Raw genomic sequence first — 22,621 nt, 5'->3', positions numbered from 1 at the left:
CCTAGTACCCACGACAGGAAATGACCCAAAATGCAATGTGGACATCAAATTTTTCCAATGAAAATGGACCGTTTTTTAGCAATGTACCTAGTTGTGGATTTTGTACCCTAGCACTGCCGGCACCTAAGGAAATGTACAATACCTATACATTATTTTAAAGTAGACATCCAGGGGAATCCAGGATGGGGTGATTTGTATGGCTCTCACCAGGTTCTGTTACCTAGAATCACTTGCAAATCTCAAACTTTGTAAAAAAAAAACAAAAATAAATGTTCCTCACATTTCTGTGTAGGGAAGTTGTGGGATCACTGGGCTGGCACACATTACCTACCTTGGAGGAGTGGGGGGCATTGGCATGCCCAGTTTGGACTTCCCCCAACCCTACATAATTAAAAAAATCCCTGGTGTCTAGTGGGCTTTCTGTCTCCCCAGGGGTGGGCAGATAAGGGGCTATTGCTCCCATAGGCCTCCCGGGGGGCAGAAAGACTGTGGCAATTTTGGGGGGTGGGGGGGTGGGGCGTTGGCATGCTCATTCTGGGCAGCCCCCACCCCTATGTATTAAAAAAATATAATCCCTGGTGCCTAGTGGACTAACTGCCTCCTCAGGAGGGCAGATCAGGGGCTATTGCCCCCATCTGTCTCCTTGAGAGGGAGGGCAGAAAGACTGTGGCATTTTGTGAGGGGACAGCATGCCCATTCTGGGCAGCCCCACTTGATAATTTTGAACAAAATAATACCTGGTGCCATGTGGGATTTCTGCCCCACCCCTGGGGGGCAGATAAGGGGCTTCTGCCCCCCACCTGCCTTTCAGGGGAAGAAAGTTAGTGGCAAATATTTTGGGGTAGGGACATTGGCATGCCCATTCAGGGCACCCCAACGCCTACATATTTTTTTAAAAAATCCCTGGTGCCTTGCGGGTTTTCTGTCCCGCCCGGGGAGGCAGATCAGGGGCTATTGCCCCCCATCTGCCTCCTGATGGGGGCAGAAAGACTTATATTTTGGAGAGGTAGGGTTGGGGCATGCCCATTCTGTGCAGCTCCCACCCCTGAACTCTATAAAAAAGAAATCCTTGGTGTCTAGGGCAGAAAGACTGAAAATGCCCATTTATATATCGGGTAAGAAAAGACCTGTGGCCAAGGGGCTGCTACTCCCTCCAGGGTGCCTAGTGGATGGATCCCTGCTTGGGGATTGCCTTCCTGGGCAGGGATCCACCATTAAGGGGTACCATTGGAAAGGGGAGAGTCTCCCCTTTCCAATGATACCAATCCGTGTGTTTCAGTGCTCGGGCTTAAGTAGCCGCGGGCACCAAGCACTGAAACTAGCGGATCAGCTAATTTCAGTTTCATTTTCAATGTGATTAAGTCTGCACATCATGTGTGAAATCGCAATTATATTGAAAATAAAAATGCCTCTGGAGGTTGGGGAAGCTCCAGAGGCAAAAGGAATTCCCTATGCTATTTACAGTGGAGGTATTCTGTGCATTTGTGCACATGACAGAATGGTTTGGTCCTGGGCACTGATGCTCATGACAGAACCATTTCATCATAAGAGCCAAAAGGGCAATGAGGTCAATGAGCCTTAAACGAGAGCTAGTATTAACAAAATAGAGCATTACTTAGCAGCGCATCAATGCATTCTAAAAACTGTGCAATGATCAAGGCCTGGACAACAGTCCAAGTTCACATTCAGTTAGCAGTAAACTAGTACATAGTCTATTCATTCTTAGCTCCCCTATCTTGGCATATAGCAAAACGTAAGGTGAATATTGAGATGTGGTGCCTGGGTTCTACCATATCACTGTATGAAATCCTTCCTCAAGCAAACTTACAAAAAATATGCGCCTTCAATGGCAACGTATTGTGTTTCATGAATATCTGGGCTAAGACTGGTCCTACCTTTGGGGAGGTGGGTAGTTTTAAGCCTGTTAAGCAGGGAAGCAGCATGGGGTGAAATTACAGGGGTTGGGTCCCCATCAGTTGAGGGTGTTTATTAGTTTAGTTAGTTGTTTCCTGCTCATAGATGCAAAGCACTTGTTCAGACAAAGATGTAGCATGAAGGGTGGCCAGATAGATGATGCCCGAGGGTGAGTATACCCATAATGTCACAACAGGAGCCATAGGCAGGACCACTTCTCAAGAGTGGGCTTACGATTCTGACATGGAATGTTAATGGGATTGGTAGTAAAATTAAAAGGATGCTTGTGTTACAGTATATCCGAAGATATGGCCCGGATGTGGTTCTGCTTCAGGAAACCCACTTACAGGGTAATCATTGTAAGGCACTAGATACATATGCAGGCACATGCGGGGTACACAAAGGGTTCCAGGGGAGTGGGCATCCTAATTAAAACTTCGACGCCACTGATAGTACATGGCTGCTGGGTTGATAGGCTGGGGACATATGTACCACTTTCGGCAGGGTGGGAGGGGAAGATCCTGAAATTTTTCTAGGTATACGTTCCTCCTCGGCTACATTCCAATACCTTTGCACAGCTCGGAAAGATTATCCTAGAGATGTCAAAGGGCATGTTGGTCTTGGGGGGGCAATATGAATGCTGTGATGGTCCCACTTATTGATAGACTAACAAATGCAACAGGCGCATCAGAAAAGGAACAATTGAGGGGGTTCATAGAGGCAATGGGGATGTCGGATCTCTGGTGGGCATATAATACCATGGGTCGTCAGTACACGCACACATCGGCGGCGCATAAAACTCACTCCAGGCTGGATTACATCTTCACCTTGACCTGGCAAGTGGAACAATTCTGAAATACAACGTACAAAGCACAGGGTATCTCAGACCACTCACCTGTAATGGTCCAATTACAAGGACTGCACAGAAACACTACTTTGCCTCCACGGTTAGATCCCTGGTATTTTAGAAATAAACACTCTGCCCAGTCGGTACAGACGCACACCACACAATATTTTGTACTTAATGAGGGCACAGTGGAGTTAGCCTCTACACTTGGGAGGTGTATAAAACAGTGGTTAGAGGGTTTAGCCAGGCAGAGATAGCAATACATAAGAAAGAGCAAGTTAAAGAGGAGGTAAACCTGGAACTCGAGATAACCCACGGGAGGAGAAATTACGGGAGAAGGGATGTATTGATAGCTGGGTGGCCAGGCACCTGGTACACAAGTGACAGGAATTTAAAGAACTGGGTGGAAAGAAGGCAAGACTACACACCCTAGCAGCCCAGAGGAGAATCTACGATGTAGGGGACAAAGCTAACAAGATGATAGCATTGCTGGAGCACAGAGATAGGGATAGAAGCTGGGTTCCAGAAATGCAAATTCCAGGTGGAGAAAGCAAGCGCACAGGGAAAGAAATAGCGTAGGAATTCTCCAAGTAGTGCGAGGAGATATATACCTCCAATACGGAACCTATGAGGGAGGATTGTAACAAAAAGAACCCATGGTTAGGGGCGGATGACAGACAGGCCCTGGAACAAGAAATAAAGTCGGAAGAGGTCATTGACGCCCTATCAGAGCAGCAATCAGGGAAGACAGCTGACCACAATGGATTACCAATCAAATTGTATAAAAATGGGGATAGTAAGGTGGCCCCACACCTTTTAAATACATATATGGATGCGAGGGAACAAGGGGACCCATCAGGTGGCCTGCGCGCAGCCACAATTGTACTAATCCCAAAAAAGAATAAGCCACCAACCGAATGTGGATCACACAGACCAATATCGCTCCTAAATGTGGAGACAAAGGTGTTGGCCAAAGTGCTGGCCAACAGGTTACGACCAGTGATCGCCACACTGGTCCATCCGGACCAGTCCGGGATCATGCAACTAAATCTGAGATGACTATATGGGGTGCTTCACAGGACTAAACAAATGTCAGAAGTGGCAGCATTTCTCCTATCGCTAGATGCCCAAATGGTGTTTGACTGTATCGAATGGCAATTTATATTTGCCACACTTGACAGATTAAGTTTTGGACCCAAGTACTGCTCCTGGGTAAAACTCCTCTATCAAAATCCGTAGGCCAGAGTGAAAGTAAATGGAGGTGTCCCGCTCATTTTCCCTTGTTAAGGGTACGCGGCAGGGATGCCCGCGTTCACCAATGATCTTTGCCCTGGCACTGAAGCCTCAGGAGACGTGGGTCTGTAATGACCCGGTGAGACTGGGGATACCGGGAGGAGGGGATTTTGATAATAGGATATTGCTCTATGCCAATGTCATTTTTCTGTATCGGACTAACCCATATAGGTTGGTCAACAGAGTCCTTCATATCTTGCAGCTGTTTGGTACCTACTCCGGATACACAATCCACTGGACAAAATCCCTCATGTTTCCACTGGTAGGGAAAGCCCACAGAGATTGAAGGTTTCCACTACCATGCAAATCAAAACTAAATTTACGTACCTGGACATGCAGATCTTTACGAAGGATGAAGACTTTCTGGCAGAGAACTTGTATTCCCAGATACAGAGACCAGGCAGGGAATCTGAACACTGGAGGACACTGCCAGTGTGTCTGATGGGGAGGGCAGTCCTTTTTAAAATGATGTCTCTGCCCAGATTACTCAGTTGATGCAAAATACCCCCACACAATACAAAAGAAAGTCTCCCAAGATATAAACAGTGAAATACATAACCTCCTTTGGGATGGAGGGAGTGCTAGGATAGCCCTAGGTAAGCTTCAGAGGGGTACATATGAAGGAGGGCTAGCTGTCACTGATGGTACCAAATATTACTGTGCCTCTCAATTGATAATATTTAATGACTGGAATTTCGTAGGCCGCAGAGAACCGGCATACAGGGTAGATCATTAGATTATGAGGGAAAGGGGATATTTGGCAGCACTATATGGCAGACACATAGAAAAACACATTCCCCCAAATATGCAATTGGTAGTACGGATTTGGAAAGAAGCTACTAAACACACGTGGTGGCAGGGCAAATTAACAGGCAGAATGCCACTTTGAGATAGCGACCAATTGAGAGGTGGGGGCCTTGAGGAGACCTTTTATAAATGGTAAATGCTTGGGATTGTGAAACTATAGGACATATGGAGAGGTCAAAAACCGCTCACTTTCCAGGAGTTTCAAAGCAAATACGACCTAGCAGAAACCGAAAGGTTCAAATATTTACAACTAAGACATGTGCTTCACCCGCACATGAGGGAGGGGGACACTCTCCCGGATTATTCTTCGCTGGAAGGTAGGCTGCTGATGGATCTGATAGATCTGATAGAAATAAAGGGAACCTCCCGACATACAAAAATTTGCTTTACAATTCTCCCAATCCAATAGACCCACTCCGGGCAGCATGGGAAAACGACTTTTAAAGACGACAACTGGGAAGAAGTGGTACAAAGTCCCCGGGAAGTGGCAATTAGAGCCAGGTTCCGGTTGGTGCAGCCACGCATATTGCACAGATCTTATGCCCCCAGACCGCTACTTCACAAACTTGGACATGGGTTGTCTGATTTTTGCATGAGGGAATGTGGAGAAATTGGTAACTTTTTCCATATTTTATGGGACTGTAAATACGTAAATGCCTATTAGAAGGAAGTGGCGAGAGTCATTTCAGAGGTCACAGGGATAACAATCCCTTTAGAGCCGCAAAGGCTGCTTTTGTGTATAACAGGGGAAGAAAAATGGGCCATATACAGTATTTGGCTGAGAGTTGTAGAGATGGTGGCAAAACCAAACATCGCTCAAAAACGGGGTGCACGTCATGCACCACAATTGAGAAAAAGGGAGTGTCACTTGGACTGGTGCTCCAATGCAAAGGAAGTGATATATAAAGCTAGAGGCTGCCCACACAAATGGGAGAAAGTATGGGGGGACTGGCAGAACTATCAGGGGTATTTAGACTGAGTGGGGGAGGAGGGGGCAAGTTTCAGGTTAGATCAGAGAGCCTCTGCTATCATTATGGGTAAGAATAATTGATTTGTATTTGTGGCTATGCTATAGACTAAGATGATACATTGTGAATATGTAATCGTGACTTTGTGATCCTGTAATTAAAACTGGGCTTGTTCAATAAAAATAATAAAAAATTAATATGACTGGTCCTTCCTTTCAGACTATCATGATAAAAGGGCTAGGAAAGTAAGACTTTAGCCATTACAAAATATTACAGAACAGGTACTGGATCCCCTCTAGATTATTCAATATGAAGTTCAAATTGGGACTTAGAGATGCGGTCAAGGTGAAGGTGCTGTGACACATATCTTATGGGAATATCATGGGATTGACTACTACTATATTATATACTTCAGGTACAGGTAGTTTGATAGAATACTAAGCAAGCTACTAGGTAAAAGGTCACTAGTTTGGAATCTTAATAGTTGTGTGGATAGGACAATGCATGTAAAAAGGGGAATACATGACAGGACTAGCCTAAAATACATGACAGGCCAGACTAGCACTTTTTAATGAGGTTTATAACTTACTGGGGGGATCATCTCCCATTGAGGGAACGGATCTCCACCTCTGTAGCCATAGATTCCCTTTCTTGAGTTTGAAGTCAGTACCCTTCTTCTTCTATGAGCCACCAAACTATTCTAAAGCACACTGATAATTTATCGAGTCCCCTTTCCTTTGTTATTGCCTTTCTACAGAACTTGCTACCCCCAATGAAGCGTAGGAACTCTTTCCAATGAGAAGTACGCTTATCCAGAACCAAAAGGTAGATTAGTGGTGGATTATTAGCGACCTCAGCTGAGTTTCCAGAACTACTCTTTGTGAGAAGTTAATTTCTTATTCGCTCTTCTCCAGAGGAACACTTCATGCGTTCAATTTAGAATAGGCCCTTTAGTTAGTTTACGGGGTTTCTTTATGGAACACTGTGTACACCTTTCTAATGCTGACTCTTTACCAATTTTATTTATATTTCTGTAAACATACTAATCAAAATAAAGAGATGTAGATGTTCTAACCTTACAATAAATAAAGGTTTTGAAACATTTACAAACCTCTCATCATTGACTGATCGTAAATTATAAATGTCATTTAGTTTTTTTAATTGATTTGGAAAGCTCCAAATTGTCAACATTAAAAAAGGTCCAACGACCTCTCCGGAGCCACAAGGATTCTCTGGGGTAAGATTTGAAAGTGGGTGTATATTAAGATAGAACCATCATGGTGAGTCATAGGGCTCCCACTGTGGTTTGGTGAGATTTAGGGAGATTGGTTACAAAAAAATATTTCCTCTGCAGTCGGAGGAAAATATATAAATATGTAGATCCATAACCACACAAGAGGAATACATGCATATACACACATCCAGGCTTCCCCCATCACACCCCAAGAGATTAACAGACACCTTAAACCCTAAACATCATGGCAACAATATCCTGATCACAGTATAGATAGCCTGGTCACAGTATTGTTTGACAGCTTTATAATGCATTTGCTATTGGCTCTAGTAGTGCATTTTGTAGCGTCAGAAAGGGGTAGTGGTGTGGCGGCTGATCGAATCTAGCGGTGTAAACTCCAAAGGACTGTGAACCAGTATTGAAATGGATTTCAAGTCAGAAGGCTGAACTGAGGCAGAGGGCGAACTCACTGGTGTGGACACAGTCACAACTCCTCACACCTCCTTGGGGCCCATGGGCACTTCAGGGGAAGACCCAAAGATAGTATAAAGAGAATTGTAGTATTCTTGCATCTGGGTCAGATTTGCCCTGGCTCCAGGGAAGGGAGGAAGGTGGGGGTAGACTCATGCATTGATTCTCTAGCCGTAAATCAGGCTTTAGATGGCGAGGTTGGGGGGTGCTGCGACTTCGACCGCGGGTGTCTTGACTTACTTCTGGACGTCGATGGAGAATGATGTGTATAGGGAAGGCTCCTGGAGCGGGCCCACAGGTGATCCTGGGGGCGCAAAGGGGACCGAGGTCAGCAGGGAGTCTTGGAAGGCTGCGACATCTGCACAGCTAGGAACTTCATATGAAGTTCCTGCAGTGCTTTCAGGAGAAGTTGACAACAGGAGTCGCTCTCCTCAAAGTCATGGTTCTCCCCCAAAGCACCACATCAAATAGAGTGAGGGTCTGTGGCAAAGATTTACCTTCCACAGGACCCACAAGGCTAGAACCCTGAGGACACAAGAGGGTGTTTAAAAGCACACTGTTCTGATTAGGTTGAAGTTGTCCAAAAAATAGCCTGAGGAACTGCTTATCAGATCTGTGTTTGAAAGCCCAGAAAAGAAGAAACTGACATCAGCACTTTCGGAAGGGGCAAATACGTACTCCGTCGATGTCACATCTGCTGATCCAAAACAACAGGGGTAGAGGAGCACAATAATCACACGTTACTTATTTATCAAAAAAGCTTCAATCCTTTAAGGCATAAAACATATATTATGCAGCCAAAGTGCGAGTTTCTTTTATGGGGACAACACAGCAACTTCCTTCTTATGCGAACAACTCTTTGTATCCTTATTCTTTTCTTTTATTCTTATTTCTTCATGTCAGTGTACATATAAAACAACATACAGCCACAGAACATTTCAACTGTTTGCCCTGCTGCTACATCTGCTGATCCAGTATGGCTCATAGGCTAAATTCAAAGGCAAGGAATCATCAGCTAGATGTCAATCAGATTAATGCTTTTTACTCATCTCAAACATTGAAAAATAAACAATTTTTACCTTTACTTTATATTGAAAGCAGACATAACTAAATTTGAATGGTCAAAAATATTACCTTATGTATGTGTCGTAAATAGAAAGAACCAATGAATGACAGCAAAGTGTGGCTTTTATCCTATTAAAAAATAACAAAGACGTTATGGGGAATAACATTTTCCAAAATGTATTCCATTGGATAATTTTACTAAGGAAAATGTTAGACAAGCTTGCCCATGCTTTACAAACATAATAAAACTAAAAGAAAAAGTTACCTACCTTCGGTAATGGTGCAACTGGTAAAGACATAGTCCAGCTGCAGATTCCTTAACTTAGAATTTCCACGAGGCGCGAGTCTGGATCCTGAGATTTTTCCGCCATACCTCTGCATGTCAGGAGACGGCGTCGCATACCTTCGCCCTGAGGTCGCCTACGCATATGATGTCAGTGGAGAAATACAAGTCCCTCCCGGTATGATGACGTCCGTTTTCTACTGTCAAACCTTTCCGTGCATGTACGCGGAGCCACCATTAAAACTGGATCTGGGACCAGTGTGGCAAAAAAGATCAAAATATCTTTAAAACAATAAAGATAAGCACAATAAAGGATGTGAAACAATAGAAATAAATGATTTTAGAAGAAAATACCCAAGAAATGATATTGAAACTAGGGTGAGAGGAGAGTTCTCGCCCTGGGAAAAAAAAACATCAGGGAAGAACCATATCCTCCTATGAATTAAACAGTAATGGAAAGTAATGTTATGGTAAATCTTAACAATCCTACTACAAGAGTGACTGATTGACAATGCACACTAAATATGATCTATTGACAATATCAGAGTCAAAGAGAGGGAAGAAGAAGGATATGACAAACCCCCACACTTGAGTATAACCAGGGTACAAGAGCGTGCATGCATATTTGTACCCACAACCCACTTTCGGGGAAGGGTGGTGAAGGCAACAGTTAACACAGGCTAAGGTCTTCTGACATGGTCAAGGATTTTGTGTAGACCAAACACTGATAGAGACATAGACCACTGGCATAAAGGCGAGTGTTGTAAGAATCTAACCTGAAAAGACCCTCGCAGAGCGGGGAGGATGGGTGGGCGTTTCAGGAATCTGTAGCTAGACTGTGTTTCTACCAGATACACCGTTACCAAAGGGAAGTAACTTTTCCACCTGATAGAGACATCTAGCCTCAGATTCCTTAACTTAGAATTAGATACCATAGCTATACCCTATAGGAGGAAGGTCTGTGTCTGAGTCCCACCAATTTCTACAAGAGAACTAGTCCATCAATAATGATTAACCGAAACAGGTGGGAGCAGCAAGTGCAGACCTGGCTGTTACGAGAAACAATGATCTCCGTATAAATCATCATAAAAGAAATGTTTAAAACTGCAAGGAACTGGTCAGAGGACAGGATTGAACCCTTCACCCTTAAGAAAGAGACAAACGAAAATCAGATAACCAAAAAAGGGCCATTGCACAATGGAACCATAATCCATAAGGTTTCTGGCAATAAGAACATAAAGAAGGACTGTATACAGGATCCCAGGGATCTGCAAAAAAACATTTCCAGAAGGAAATGAGAACATCATAATAGATTCTGTGCGGACAAAATGAGCAGCCACAACAGTGGATGCCATAAGAGATACATATGTAGATACAGATGTATATACCCTCATGTATACATATACAAAACCAAGGCGGGAGCAAGCCGCCGAAACGCGTCTGAGCAGAAACTGAGTGTGATAAGTAACTAAGCAGCTTATTAAACACTGTGGCTTTAATAGAATTTTGTTAAGTCATCAGTAATATGACTTCATGTACATAGGAATGTTCTAAAACAGCCAGTTGATGTCTGCTGGGTTTGCTGGTGGATGAGATCTTTATTCCTGGATTAAACTTCATCTAATTCATCTATTTGAATCCTGGATTTATTTATGGAGAATACTTCACTGGCGTAGTCGGCTTGGAACCCTCCCAGGAACAGATCTCAACACAAATTTTTATGAGGAGAAGGATAAACCCTGACAAAAATGGCAATTTTGTCAACCCTCATCTGACTGCATAGCACCTTTAAGGCTACATCTTCAACATCATGAGCCTTCATCATCGTATATTCGCCTTGTGAGTAATACCATTACTTCAGCTTATCCGCCGTACCCCTGCCTATCTCCTCTTACACTTCCATTGCGCTAAGCTTTGATTAAATTCGGCTAAACCCACGCTCTTCATGACTTTTCTGCCTTCCTTGATTAATTGCTTTCAACTTTATCAAGCGCTAGCAGTCGAGCCTGAAGAAACGTAACTACTATTTTCCTTAACCTAGCGCGAGCAGCCCAAGGTGCTGTTTTCATGCAAAAATAAACATTGCCGCCAGCGTTAGGAGATCTGTAGCGTGTGTTGTCAGGCATAATTTCAAGTGTAAAACAAATGGATAGTGAGGAGATCTGTAACGCGTGCAGCCAGGCGTACATTCAAGTGGAAAGCGGCTGAATTGCGAGAACTGCGACGCGTGCAGCCAAGCGTACATTCAAACGAAAGCGAGAACTGCGACGCGTGCAGCCAAGCCAGCGCGAGCCTATCTGTGTGCGCAAGACTTCCCTGCGTTCATCTTTGACGCGAGCAAGCTGCCAGCCTCAGTTTCCCAAATCAAAAATAAACATTCTCAAGCACGAAGAACTCGACTGTACACGCTAATAAAGAGCCGAAGTCCAGAGCGTCTAGCGCGTGCAGCCAAGCGTGAGGCCAAGCGTGTGCAAGCCATTAATCAAAAATAAACATTCGAATTCCTTAGGGCGCCGCGCCGCATGGAACTGTCTTCAACAAAGAGTGAGCAGAACAGCTGTCTAACGCGTCTGAATCATCAATAAACCTTCAACGCTAAGGAGAGTGTTATAAAAATATGATTTACCTTGAGGCAATTTAAAAGCAAGGGTTTCTCCAGCTTAACCAAACCTCTTTCTGTGAATGTTGAAAGTACTAATTTAATTGGACCCTTAGTCTCACAGCTGATTGGTCCATACTTATAATCTTTCTAATTGGTTGATATATTTACTGTATTTTCACACATACATGCTTATTATAATATGATCACTCTCTAAGGTTGTCACATATATATATAATTTTTCCTACATTTTCTGAGGTTATTTATATATATTTTTACTACAGATTTAAAGTGTTTTTCAACAATGCAAAATGTTACAGCTGCACCGTTTTTTTTATCTTGTCCTGGAGAACCTCCAATTAGATGGAAAAAATGGAAAGTGGTTTTTGAACGCTATGCTAAAGTTTGTGGGACTAATCTCAGTGCTGAGAGAAAATGTTCATTATTACTACACTGTTTAGGATCTGAAGGCCAGGACGTCTTTGATGATTTGCCTGACCTTCCTCCTTCAGAAGCAAATGGTTTAAATGAATATGAAATAAGTATTAAGAAATTGGATTTACACTTCTTACCCAAAGTTAGTACCATTCTTGAAAGGTACCAATTCACCAAATGTATGCAAAATGATGAAGAAAGTATTGAGTCTTATGTAACTCGCTTAAGAAAACTTGCATCTTCTTGCAAATTTGGGGCTTTAATTGATGAACGCATTCGTGATCAATTTATGTTTGGATGTGGAATAGAAAAGGTTAGAGATGAGTTATGGTTGAAAGATGAGCCTTCTCTTGATGAGGTTTTATCTGTTGCCAAGCGTATAGAGCATTCCCTTAAGTGTGTGGCTATAATAAAAAAAAGCACTGAGAAAGAGAATAAGGTTCAGGTAGTAAGATCTAAAAGTGATAAATATGTTAAGGATCCTACCAGGACAGACTCAAAAAAGAGTGGATATGAAATTAAATGTTTTAGATGTGGAAAACCTGGTCATCTAGCTAATGATAAAAAATGTCCAGCTCTCAAACAGACCTGTGGTAAGTGTAAATTAAAAGGTCATGTCACTGCTTTATGCAAAACAAAAAGTAGATCTAAGGTAAAAGAAGTAGAAATTTTTGAGAGAACTTCTTCAGGATCTGATTGCGATATTGAAGTGGTTCAAACCATTGGAGATGGTGGGGAAAGCCCGCGTAAAAGAGCTGATCCTATTGATGAAATATCTGTTGAGGGAAAAAAGACCAGGGTATTGTTTGACTCTGGTGCAAAAATTACAATTGTTTCTGATGAATTTTTCACTAAAAAATTAAAAGGGAAGGTGTCTCTTTTCAAACCTGACATCATTCCTTTAGGGTATGATAAAAAACCTATAAAGCTGCATGGTTATTTTACAGGCCTTATAGAATATAAATCTAGACTAGTGTCTGGAAAAGTATATGTCTCAAGGAAGGGTGACAGCATTATCAGCTGGATACATCAGGGTGACTTGGGTGTAATCTTAGATCCCAATGCCAATCCTTGCATTCAATTGAAAGATAATGTTCTTAGTGTTTTAGATGGGAAAGAAAAATCTGTTGGAGTAAAACCGTTGGAAGACAAATTTTCCTGTGAATTAAAAACAAAATTTCCTAATGTATTTAAAGAAACTCTTGGGTGTCTCAAAGGTTATCAACACAAGATACGTGTTAAGAGTGATTCCATTCCTGTGAGTTGTAAAGTCAGGAGTGTACCTTTAGCAGTAAAAGAAGATATGAAGAAAGAAATTGAGAAACTCATGCATAATGGTATAATTGAGGAAATAGAAGGTTGTGAATGGATAGCTCCTGTGGTCGCAGCCCGAAAACCTAATGGTGATTTGCGTCTATGCATCGACCTCAGGCAACTCAATAAGTGTGTAATCGTCGATAGATACCCTCTGCCTAATATTGCTGAGTTACTAGTGTTGTTAGGAAATGCAAAAATTTTTAGTACGATAGATCTTACTTCTGCATACCACCAGATTGAACTAGAAGAGTCTTGCAGAGATTTTACGTCATTTATTACACCTTTTGGCACATATAGATTCAAGAGGATGCCATTTGGATTAGTATCCGCTTCTTCTGTATTTCAACGGGTGATGGAAAAAGTTTTGAAAGACATTCCCAGAGTTTGCATATATCAGGATGATGTATTGGTTTTTGCAGAGAATGTATCTGATCATGATGTCACCCTGAATATGGTTTTGGAAAGATTTAGCAAACACAATCTCACAATAAAGGCTAGCAAATGTAAATTCAAATCTGACTCAATAAACTACTTAGGGCATAATATATCTGGTGAAGGTGTGAAACCTAAACCTGAATTAGTGGACACTATAAACAAAATGGTGGCACCAGAAAATAAAACTGAACTCATGAAGCTTTTTGGCATGATCGAATATTATACAAAATTTATAAAAGGGTTTGCTGAGTTGACAGTAAACATGAGGTGTTTATTGAGGAAAGGTGTAGAATTTCACTGGTCAGATCAGTGTGAGACTGAATTCATCGAAATTAAGCGAAGGTTAAACAAGGCTCCTGCGCTAAAAAGTTTTAATCCAAAGATTAAGTCTATATTGGTTACCGATGCTAGTGAAAAGGGGTTAGGTGCTGTATTGAAACAAAATGGTCCTGATGGTATGCAAACCATAATGTTTTTGTCTAGAAGTTTGAGAGATGCGGAAACTCGTTATTCTGTTGTAGAGAGGGAGGCTTTGGCTGTGTTTTGGGCAGTAAGAAAACTAAAGAAGTTTCTTTGGGGTTTGGTTTTTGATGTCCACACAGATCACAAACCTTTGGTGGAAATTTTTAGTAAAAAAGGTTTGGATCTGGTATCTGGGAGAATATCGAAATGGATAATTGGATTACAAGAATATAGCTTTGGTGTTCAATACATTCCTGGTGTTGATAATGGTATAGCAGATGTTCTTTCACGTCTGATTTCTAAGAATGATGTGGATGATGAAGATCAGTCAGAGTTAGATGATGAATTGGTTTGTTCTGTGGATTATGAATTTTTGTCAGAAAAGAAATGGTCTGAAGAATTAGGAAATGATAGTACATTGTGTGAGGTAATGTCCTTGATAAAAAATGGTTGGACAAGTTGCAAGGATGGTTCTTCATTAACTAAGCCCTTTTGGATAGTACGCAGTGAATTATCTGTGGATAGCAATTTATTGTTTCGTGGAACCAGGTTAATTCCTCCATCTAGTCTTAGGAAAGATTTGATAGATTTGGTTCATGTTGCTCATTCAGGTTTATCCAAAAGTAAAGAGAGACTTCGCATGTCTTATTGGTGGCCGGGCATGGATAAAATGGTGGAAAGAGTAATTAGGGATTGTATACACTGTAATGTTAGCGACAAGTCTTACAGTACACATACACAGCCCATGTTTTTAAGGGAAAGACCCAATGGTCCCTGGCAGGACATAGCGCTGGATTTGGTGGGACCTATTCAACATAAAGATTCTCAAGTATTCATACTGGTAGTCATTGATATGTATTCAAGATGGCCAGAAATTTTCTTTTTGTCAGGAACTGATTCAGGTAAGATTATCCAATGCTTGAGTGAATTATTTTATAAAGAAGGATTGCCTGCAACTATCTTATCGGATAATGGGGTACAATTTGTCTCCAAAGAAATGAAACAATATTTATCTTCTAAAGGCATTAAACATAAAATGTGTTCTCTCTATCACCCAGAGGCCAATGGTATGGTCGAGAGATTCAACAAAGTGATCAAAGATACCATTAGTTTAGCAAAGAATTTGTCGTCTGATTGGAAAAAATGTGTTATAGAAAAGGTAGAAGAATACAGATACACTCCCCATGCTACAACTGGTAAGACTCCATTTTTGTTGTTTCGTGGGAGAATTCCCAACACACAGGTGGAACCTTATTGGGTTAATAAGCATGAAATGTTGAAGGGTAAAGAATGTGTGTGCAACAAAGATGATGTTGTTCAAAATGAATTGAATAAAGCTGAACGTAGAAAAACTTATTTTGATGTTAAGAATAATGTTAAAAAAACTGTTGTCTGTATTGGCGATATGGTTATGGTCAAACGTCCTGGCATAGTGAGTAGCTCAGAAACAAAATTTATGAAACCCATTAAAGTGATCAAAATTTTGAATAATGCTGTACAAACTCAAGACCATCGCATATGGAATTTAAATCGAATTGTTGTCATCCGGAAAAAATTGCAAGATGGTGGATTCTTGCATTCCAATGAAAAACTTGTGGACAAAAGCATAGCAACGAGTTCTAGAAATATTAGATCTTCGGAACGTGTGTCTAAAAAGCCTTCATATCTTTCTGACTTTGTATAATTTCAATGTAATCTTATTTTTACTTATTATCCAATTTAATTTTGTTTTCTTTTCTGAAGGGAAGGAGATGTGTGATAAGTAACTAAGCAGCTTATTAAACACTGTGGCTTTAATAGAATTTTGTTAAGTCATCAGTAATATGACTTCATGTACATAGGAATGTTCTAAAACAGCCAGTTGATGTCTGCTGGGTTTGTTGGTGGATGAGATCTTTATTCCTGGATTAAACTTCATCTAATTCATCTATTTGAATCCTGGATTTATTTATGGAGAATACTTCACTGAGCTAAAGAAATAAACCGTTTGGATTGAAATTCACGGAGTCAGCGCCGTCTTTGATTTGAAGTTTGGTGTGGTAAAGATATACAAAACCATATATACAAATATATATACATATATATATACACATATATATATATATATATATATATATATAATATATATACACATATGCATACTGTGTAGACTCTCAGTTCCACACCACCCACAGCAGTACACCAAACGTAGCATCGACAGAAAACATGCATCGATAGGAAGATACAGAAACGGATCACTGGATGGTCATACTGACCAAACCATTCACAAAATCATTCTGGCCAAAGAATACCAGTGTTAGATTATGCTTGTTGATGCTCTTTAATGTCATGTATAAGTTAGCATTCGATATGCCATTTTCTTTTATCAGGAGCCATTTTATATACCAATCAAAACTAATTCAGTTTGATTTCAAGAAATGCCCCTTGCTAACTTTTGTTTCTATAATGAGCAACTGTTTGTGCCCATGCATAGCTTTTACCCGATGAAGAACCGCTCCCACCTGTCTGGCAGTTTGATCGCAGCCCAGGGTGGAAAGGCCTTGAGTGTTTTGAGCTGTGCAAGATATGAGAGTAGAAACCTTTATCATTACGCTGTTTGCCCACATCTGTTGGGAAAATTCCACTGTGGGTGTGTTATTAGGTGACCAAGCAAGGCATATAATATATCTTTATGCTTACAGTTCCTCAGTTCCCTCTGTAGTATTCTCTCAAGACTGTGCAGGCCGAGCCCCGCTCTGAGCCTATATAATAAATAATTACTGGTGTATATTTTCCACTGTTTCTCCACTGTTCTCCATTGTTTCTCTAACTCTTCTTTTAGCATGGAAGGCAGAGATGTGGTCAGTGGTGACCCAGGTGGCCTTAGTCATTTTCCACAGAAGGAGAAGACTAGGACATCATCAGGTCTGACTGACTGCTCAGGGATTCCTACACGAAGAGATACGCTTCTAGCAGGTGCTGCCTCTGTCACACCGGAGGGTGCCTTGCCCAGCAGTCATCCCCACTGGAGTCCTGAACTGCGAACCTGTGATTTGGCTGTTTGGTCTGAAAAATCGGCAGTGGAGAATCGGTCTATCGGTGCGCCTGACGAGGTGAGTCTATTTCAGTTTATGTGGTACCACCGTAAATAGGTTTTGTTTCAGTACTAGGACTGTTTTGGTGAAAAGTGTTTGCAAATACTTTGGCAGGAAAAATAGGGCTTTTGTTACTCCTTTCTTTGCAATGCCTGGTTTTAGTAAGATTCAGAGTTTGTGCTGTTATTATTGTTCTAATGAAGCACGGTTGGAAGAATCACAGCCTGCATCTCCTGAAGGTAGTCTTAATTTTGATATGTATATAAAACATGGCCATGGCCCTATTAGGTTTAGAATGTTAAGCACAAATATAAGAGGGATAATGCAGAGTTACAGTGGCCTTTTACAGGCTCTTTTGACGAGCACCAAAAAATGGGATCCCTTCAGAAACAGTTGTTTAAAAGATGCAGAAGACAGTCTATGTTGACTCTCTTCGTATTTGGCAGAAGAAGGCCAAGCAGAGGTGATTAAAAATGGAGAAAGATACCAGAAAACTAAATATGCAGACCCTTGCACAAAAGGCTGTAGTTTACAATAAGGACAAGCAGGAGAAAGGAATAGAACGCAAAGACAGAAGATTTTGGTTGCAAATTGGCAAGTCCTATATGGCTCAGGAAGATGGTGATTCTTTTATGGAGACCTTATTAGATACCTGACCCCTGCCACCATACGCCCCAGAATAGATATGTGCCGTTGTTCCTCATCAGCAACAACAACCCACACCAGGTGCATCAGTGTCTGAAATAGTTTATTTCATAGCAGTATTAATATTCTGTTGTATTCTCTTTCAATGTCTTCCGCTTTGTTGTTCCTATTGTGCCACTGCTTTAACCCCCAAACAGCAAATATCTTCCCCGGTTATGAATACCGCTATGATGATAGAGTGATATCAATGATTTTATGAATATAGATGAGGGGATATTTGAAGAAAAATCCCTCCATGCTGTACCACTATCGGACGTCAACTGTAAACAGTGCCTACAGCTCCACCTTGATTACATGTCTACTTAGGATGCTATTTCAAATAATGATGTCACAGTTGCCCCTGCATATGTGCTAGTATTACCTACTAAATATAAAATATCTTTAGCTCATGCTAAAAGGAGCGTTTGTTAGATTATGCTTGTTGATGTTCTTTAATGTCTTGTATAAGTTAGCATTTGCTATGCCATTTTCTTTTCTCAGTCGCCATTTTATGTACTATTTGAAACTAATCCTCTTTGATTTGAAGAAATGCCCCTTGCTAACTTTCTTTTCTGTAACAAGAAGATGTTCGTTCCAGTGCAGCCCTTTTCCTCGATAAAGAACCTCTCCCACCGGCCTGGCAGTTTGATCGCAGCCCAGGGTGGCACGACCTTGAAAGTGTTCTAAGCTGTGCAAGATTTGAGAGTAAAAACTTTTTTTGTCTTTGCGCTGTTCGCCCACATCTGTTGGGAAAATTCCATTGTGGGCGTGTTATTAGTTGACCAAGTGGAGAAGTGTGGCTCAAATGGTTAGAGCGGCAGACCCTGATGCAGAGGTTCAATACCCGCCTCGGCGGGTCTTGGGCTCAATTTCCTCGGACCTGATAATTCTCGCCTCGGTGCCTATTCTAAACATGGGTCCCACTCTGCGACTCTGGGCAATAGCTTGCTTAATCTCCACAACGGCCCCAAAAGCGCTGGGATGCCTGGTTTCACCCTGGGGGTGCCCAGGAGTGGACACTCACAGGGAAAACCAGGAAGGGTTCCTAAGCGGTATACGGACAGCGCCGGGACACTCCCTCAGGGAAATAGCTGTGCGCTCTATAAATACCAGTACATTTACATTTACATTTACCATGCAATGCATATAATACATCTTTATGCGTACAGTTCCTCAGTTCCCTCTGTAGTACTCTCGCAAAACTGTTCAGACGGAGCCCCGCTCTGAGCCGTTGTTTTTGCAGGACACCTGTTGGGCCACACTGAGGACACTCTTCACTTTGCCCACATTACCCTGGTGGAACTACTGTCCCAGGGTGTGACGCATGCTGCAGCCCACACCACCAAAGCCCGCTGAAAACCCGGGTGGAAGTATAAGTCCCAGGATGCAACAGGAGTCATTCCCACCATTGCTGATGAGGGGGAGGTGCCAACACCGAGCATAAAGCGATGAATCATTCCCTGTGGCGTGCGACGCACACGGGCACAGCCCAGGCCAAGGGCGGGCCCATCCTGAGCCCGTCAGAGCCAGGAAGAGCAGGGTAGGGCCACCCCTCTTGGCTTCTTAACTTTATTTAGTGTCCTGGGGTCTTGAACTATCCTGCCTGTGTCGAGCCTACAGCCAAGGTTTGATTCCCTGCTTTGACTGTGTCTTTGTCCCTACTTTGTCTTTACTGCCAGAGCATGTGTCGTTATTCTCCTTGGGCATCTTGGCTGTTAACTTTCGGTTTGAATCTTGGGCCTCAGTGGCCGCTAGTGTGTCTATTGTATACATGTCTCAACTATACTTATTTTTCCCCACAGTAGAATTCTTAATACATTACAAAGGGTCTTCTCTTAAACGTTATCTGTTGAGACTTCTCTGACTGCAATGGCCATGGTTAAAAGGAAGCATCTGGGTGGGCAACTAAATCTCCAAAGGATACCCTGCTGTCCTCCGCTATTTTGAATTACATTACGGGTGCAACGGGGGTGCTGGAAAAGGAGATCACATGTGTCGATGAATCTTTAACTAATTGCGCCAACAACATACCTGGTAACTCTGTTAATCCTGGCATGATTCTAACTGACCCTTTTGTAACTCCTATCGCTATTCCTGGTAGCCCACTTGCAAACGGAAAGTGGGAAGCTAAGGAGTCCAAAAAACGCACTTCAAATTCCCCCTCACTGGATACACAACAACCTAGTAAACGTTTCAAAACTCCTTCAACTACTTTAATTATTACCAATAAGATTTCTTCTCTGTCTGGGGGCGGGGGAGGCAAACGTCCCCAGAAATTACTGTCCCAAAAGCAATCATCAACTACCATACCTGCTAAAACATTGGTTAACCATCTGCATTCAGAACACGCCTTCATGACCGCCTTAGTACAGACTCTTTCTGATACAAATACAACCGCACTCAGCTCTCTCACGGAGCAACTAAAAGGACTTGAGAGGAATGTGCTATCTCGTTTAGACACGCTGGGAATGATCCAGACAACATCAGCCTGTCCCTCCTGTCCTATGGATCTCTCAGTCCTGACACAATATCTTACCCAGTTGGAACCCGTTGCAAACTCCACAAGGAATCTATCATCCTCCTCCTACAGTCTTAACAAAGGCCAGCGGCATGAACAGCACCTATCTATCCACCAAACAAGGATACCAGCACCCACATTCTACCTCCTCAGCGAAGATAGGAATTATAAACCATCCCTTATGATCTAGTTCTCATTTTGTACCACCGTCCCTGCCATCTCACCCAGGCCCTAGCAATCTTCCTTCTACACTATCCATCAACTCAACTCTGTCTACTTTTGCCACCCTGGAGACACCACGCGTTTTCGCTACCTCCAATATGGACCATCTGGAGCTTCCGCCAGCAGCCACCCCTTATGTGGTAATTCTAGCCAACTTTTCCACAGTTTCTAGGTCAACACCTGAACCATGGAAGTCCCTTCGGAACAAATGCTTAAATTATATGAACGCTAGGGTAGGTCTTGGCAAGGCACTTTTTGTCGACTTGAAAATGATCAGGAGGATAAAATGGGTAGGCCCGGGTAGCAAAACCCTTGAGAGAGACTGTGTGGTGCTTTCGTTCAGATCACCAAAGTTAGTGAAGCTAATACTCGAAAAGGCTAGTTTACCATCCCTTACCACAAAACAGATTGCGGTTCTACCTCTTGGGTTCTTTTATCAGCCGCCTGCTCTGTTTCCATGAGCAACCCTTGTGAGAAGTTAGCCTGGCATATGATGTCCACTATTCTAGTGGGCACCTTGCACCAGTCTAAATGACCCTTATTGATGGTGGTTGTAAAGTCAACCTTATAGACAAGCTAGCCTAGTGGTAGCATGGACCAGCAGTCTTAGGCTAAAACGTCAGAGTGCATGTGAAGCCAGCTGTTTTACCAATTATAATCCCTTGAGTACCAAATGAAAGGATACCAAACAAGGTATATATCAAATATATATGTATTTATTTCTAACACAACCCCTCTGAACTCTTTATGAGGTCAGAGATCGAAATACATCACAAGTTACTCATTAAGCATACAATATGTTGCACAAATACAATTCTTCCCTAGGAGCCTCACAAACCATATACTAAGTAGGTGGTATAAGGACCACTTCAGGAATAGTGAATAGGCCTAGGGCATCGCTGGGGCTACACTACAGAACCAAAGGTTAGGAAGAAGAAGAGCCACGGGAGACGCGTGCAGTGCGGGAACACAATCGCGAGTTACCATAGAGTTATAATGGGAACGTAAAAGTTACAAAGTAGTTGATTTTGACACTTCTGGATGGACTACGGTAAAACCCTTTTTAACTAGGAAACTTCGAGAGTCAACACCCACGGGAGCACCGGAGTACTCTAATTACCTCACCCAGGGAAGCCAGGTGCATAGGTGTCTTTTCGTGTCGGGTTTCGTCGCTGTTTCCTATGGAGAGCTGCAAAGAAGTGCTGCAGGCGACCAGGAGAAAAGTGTCCGGGTAGATCCAAGGGTGGATCGAAGATGTGAAGAACCTGAAAGCAGAGGGGACAGAGTCTGGGTCACTAGCAAGTGACCAGGAAGGAACCAGGTGATGTTGAGTGAAGCTTGTCTCTGCAGCCACGAGGACCAGGAGGCGTCGACGATGACCAGGAGCTGGATTCGAGCTGTCCCACAAAAGATCGAGTTGACTGCGGTGTCGGTATCTGGATTGGACCCAACAAGCCTTGGCAAACGCAATCCACGCAGAAAAAGAAGTTGGGCTTCAGTTCAGACCAGCAAGGTCTGGGGAGCTTCTCCTTTGCAGGGAAGCTGGAGCAAGCCTGGAGCAACCAGGAAAGCGGTGTAGTTTCAAAAGGAAGTCTTCGGAGGACTAACTAGCTAACGGGCTAGCAACCAGGAAGACGCATCAAGCTGAAATGCAAGAGCAGGCCCCACGCGGCACTCGTGGAGTGTGGAGGGCTGAGCTTTGGTGCAAATGGCGCTCAGGTCTGGGGCTTCTCAAACCCCAATGCACAACTGCGAGGGTGCCTCGGTAGTTGCACTCTTAGCAAAGTGCAGGTAGTCCAGGGTGTCCGGTCCCACGTCTCTCGTGTCCGCCATGGGTCTCAGCTTTGCTGTGGATGTGGATCAGAGTCGGGGAAGTCTGGAAGTCCAGTTCCTTAGTCGCTGAGTCTTCGGGTTCCAGCAGGAGCATAGACAAAGCAAACCGGCAAGTTACTGGTGGTGCCTGTTTGCACAGGGTGGTCACTCCATGACCACA

General features: G+C 42.7%; 1 protein-coding gene across 3 annotated transcripts in view; it reads right to left on the bottom strand.

Annotated features, from left to right (window-relative positions):
* The window catches only part of LOC144763565 (uncharacterized), an 803,973-nt gene that overhangs the window by 137,779 nt on the left and 643,573 nt on the right, over positions 1-22,621 (bottom strand). For all 3 annotated transcript variants that reach the window (XM_078649286.1, XM_078649284.1, XM_078649285.1), the window contains one exon: positions 8,669-8,728. In XM_078649286.1, coding sequence (XP_078505412.1) covers positions 8,669-8,728 — 60 coding nt within the window. The remainder of the gene's footprint in view (positions 1-8,668; positions 8,729-22,621) is intronic.

Source organism: Lissotriton helveticus, chromosome 6 (genome assembly GCF_964261635.1).
Source record: "Lissotriton helveticus chromosome 6, aLisHel1.1, whole genome shotgun sequence".
NCBI lineage: Eukaryota > Metazoa > Chordata > Amphibia > Caudata > Salamandridae > Lissotriton > Lissotriton helveticus.
The sequence above is the reverse complement of the archived record's forward strand: the minus strand, read 5'-3'. Positions and strand labels throughout refer to the sequence as shown.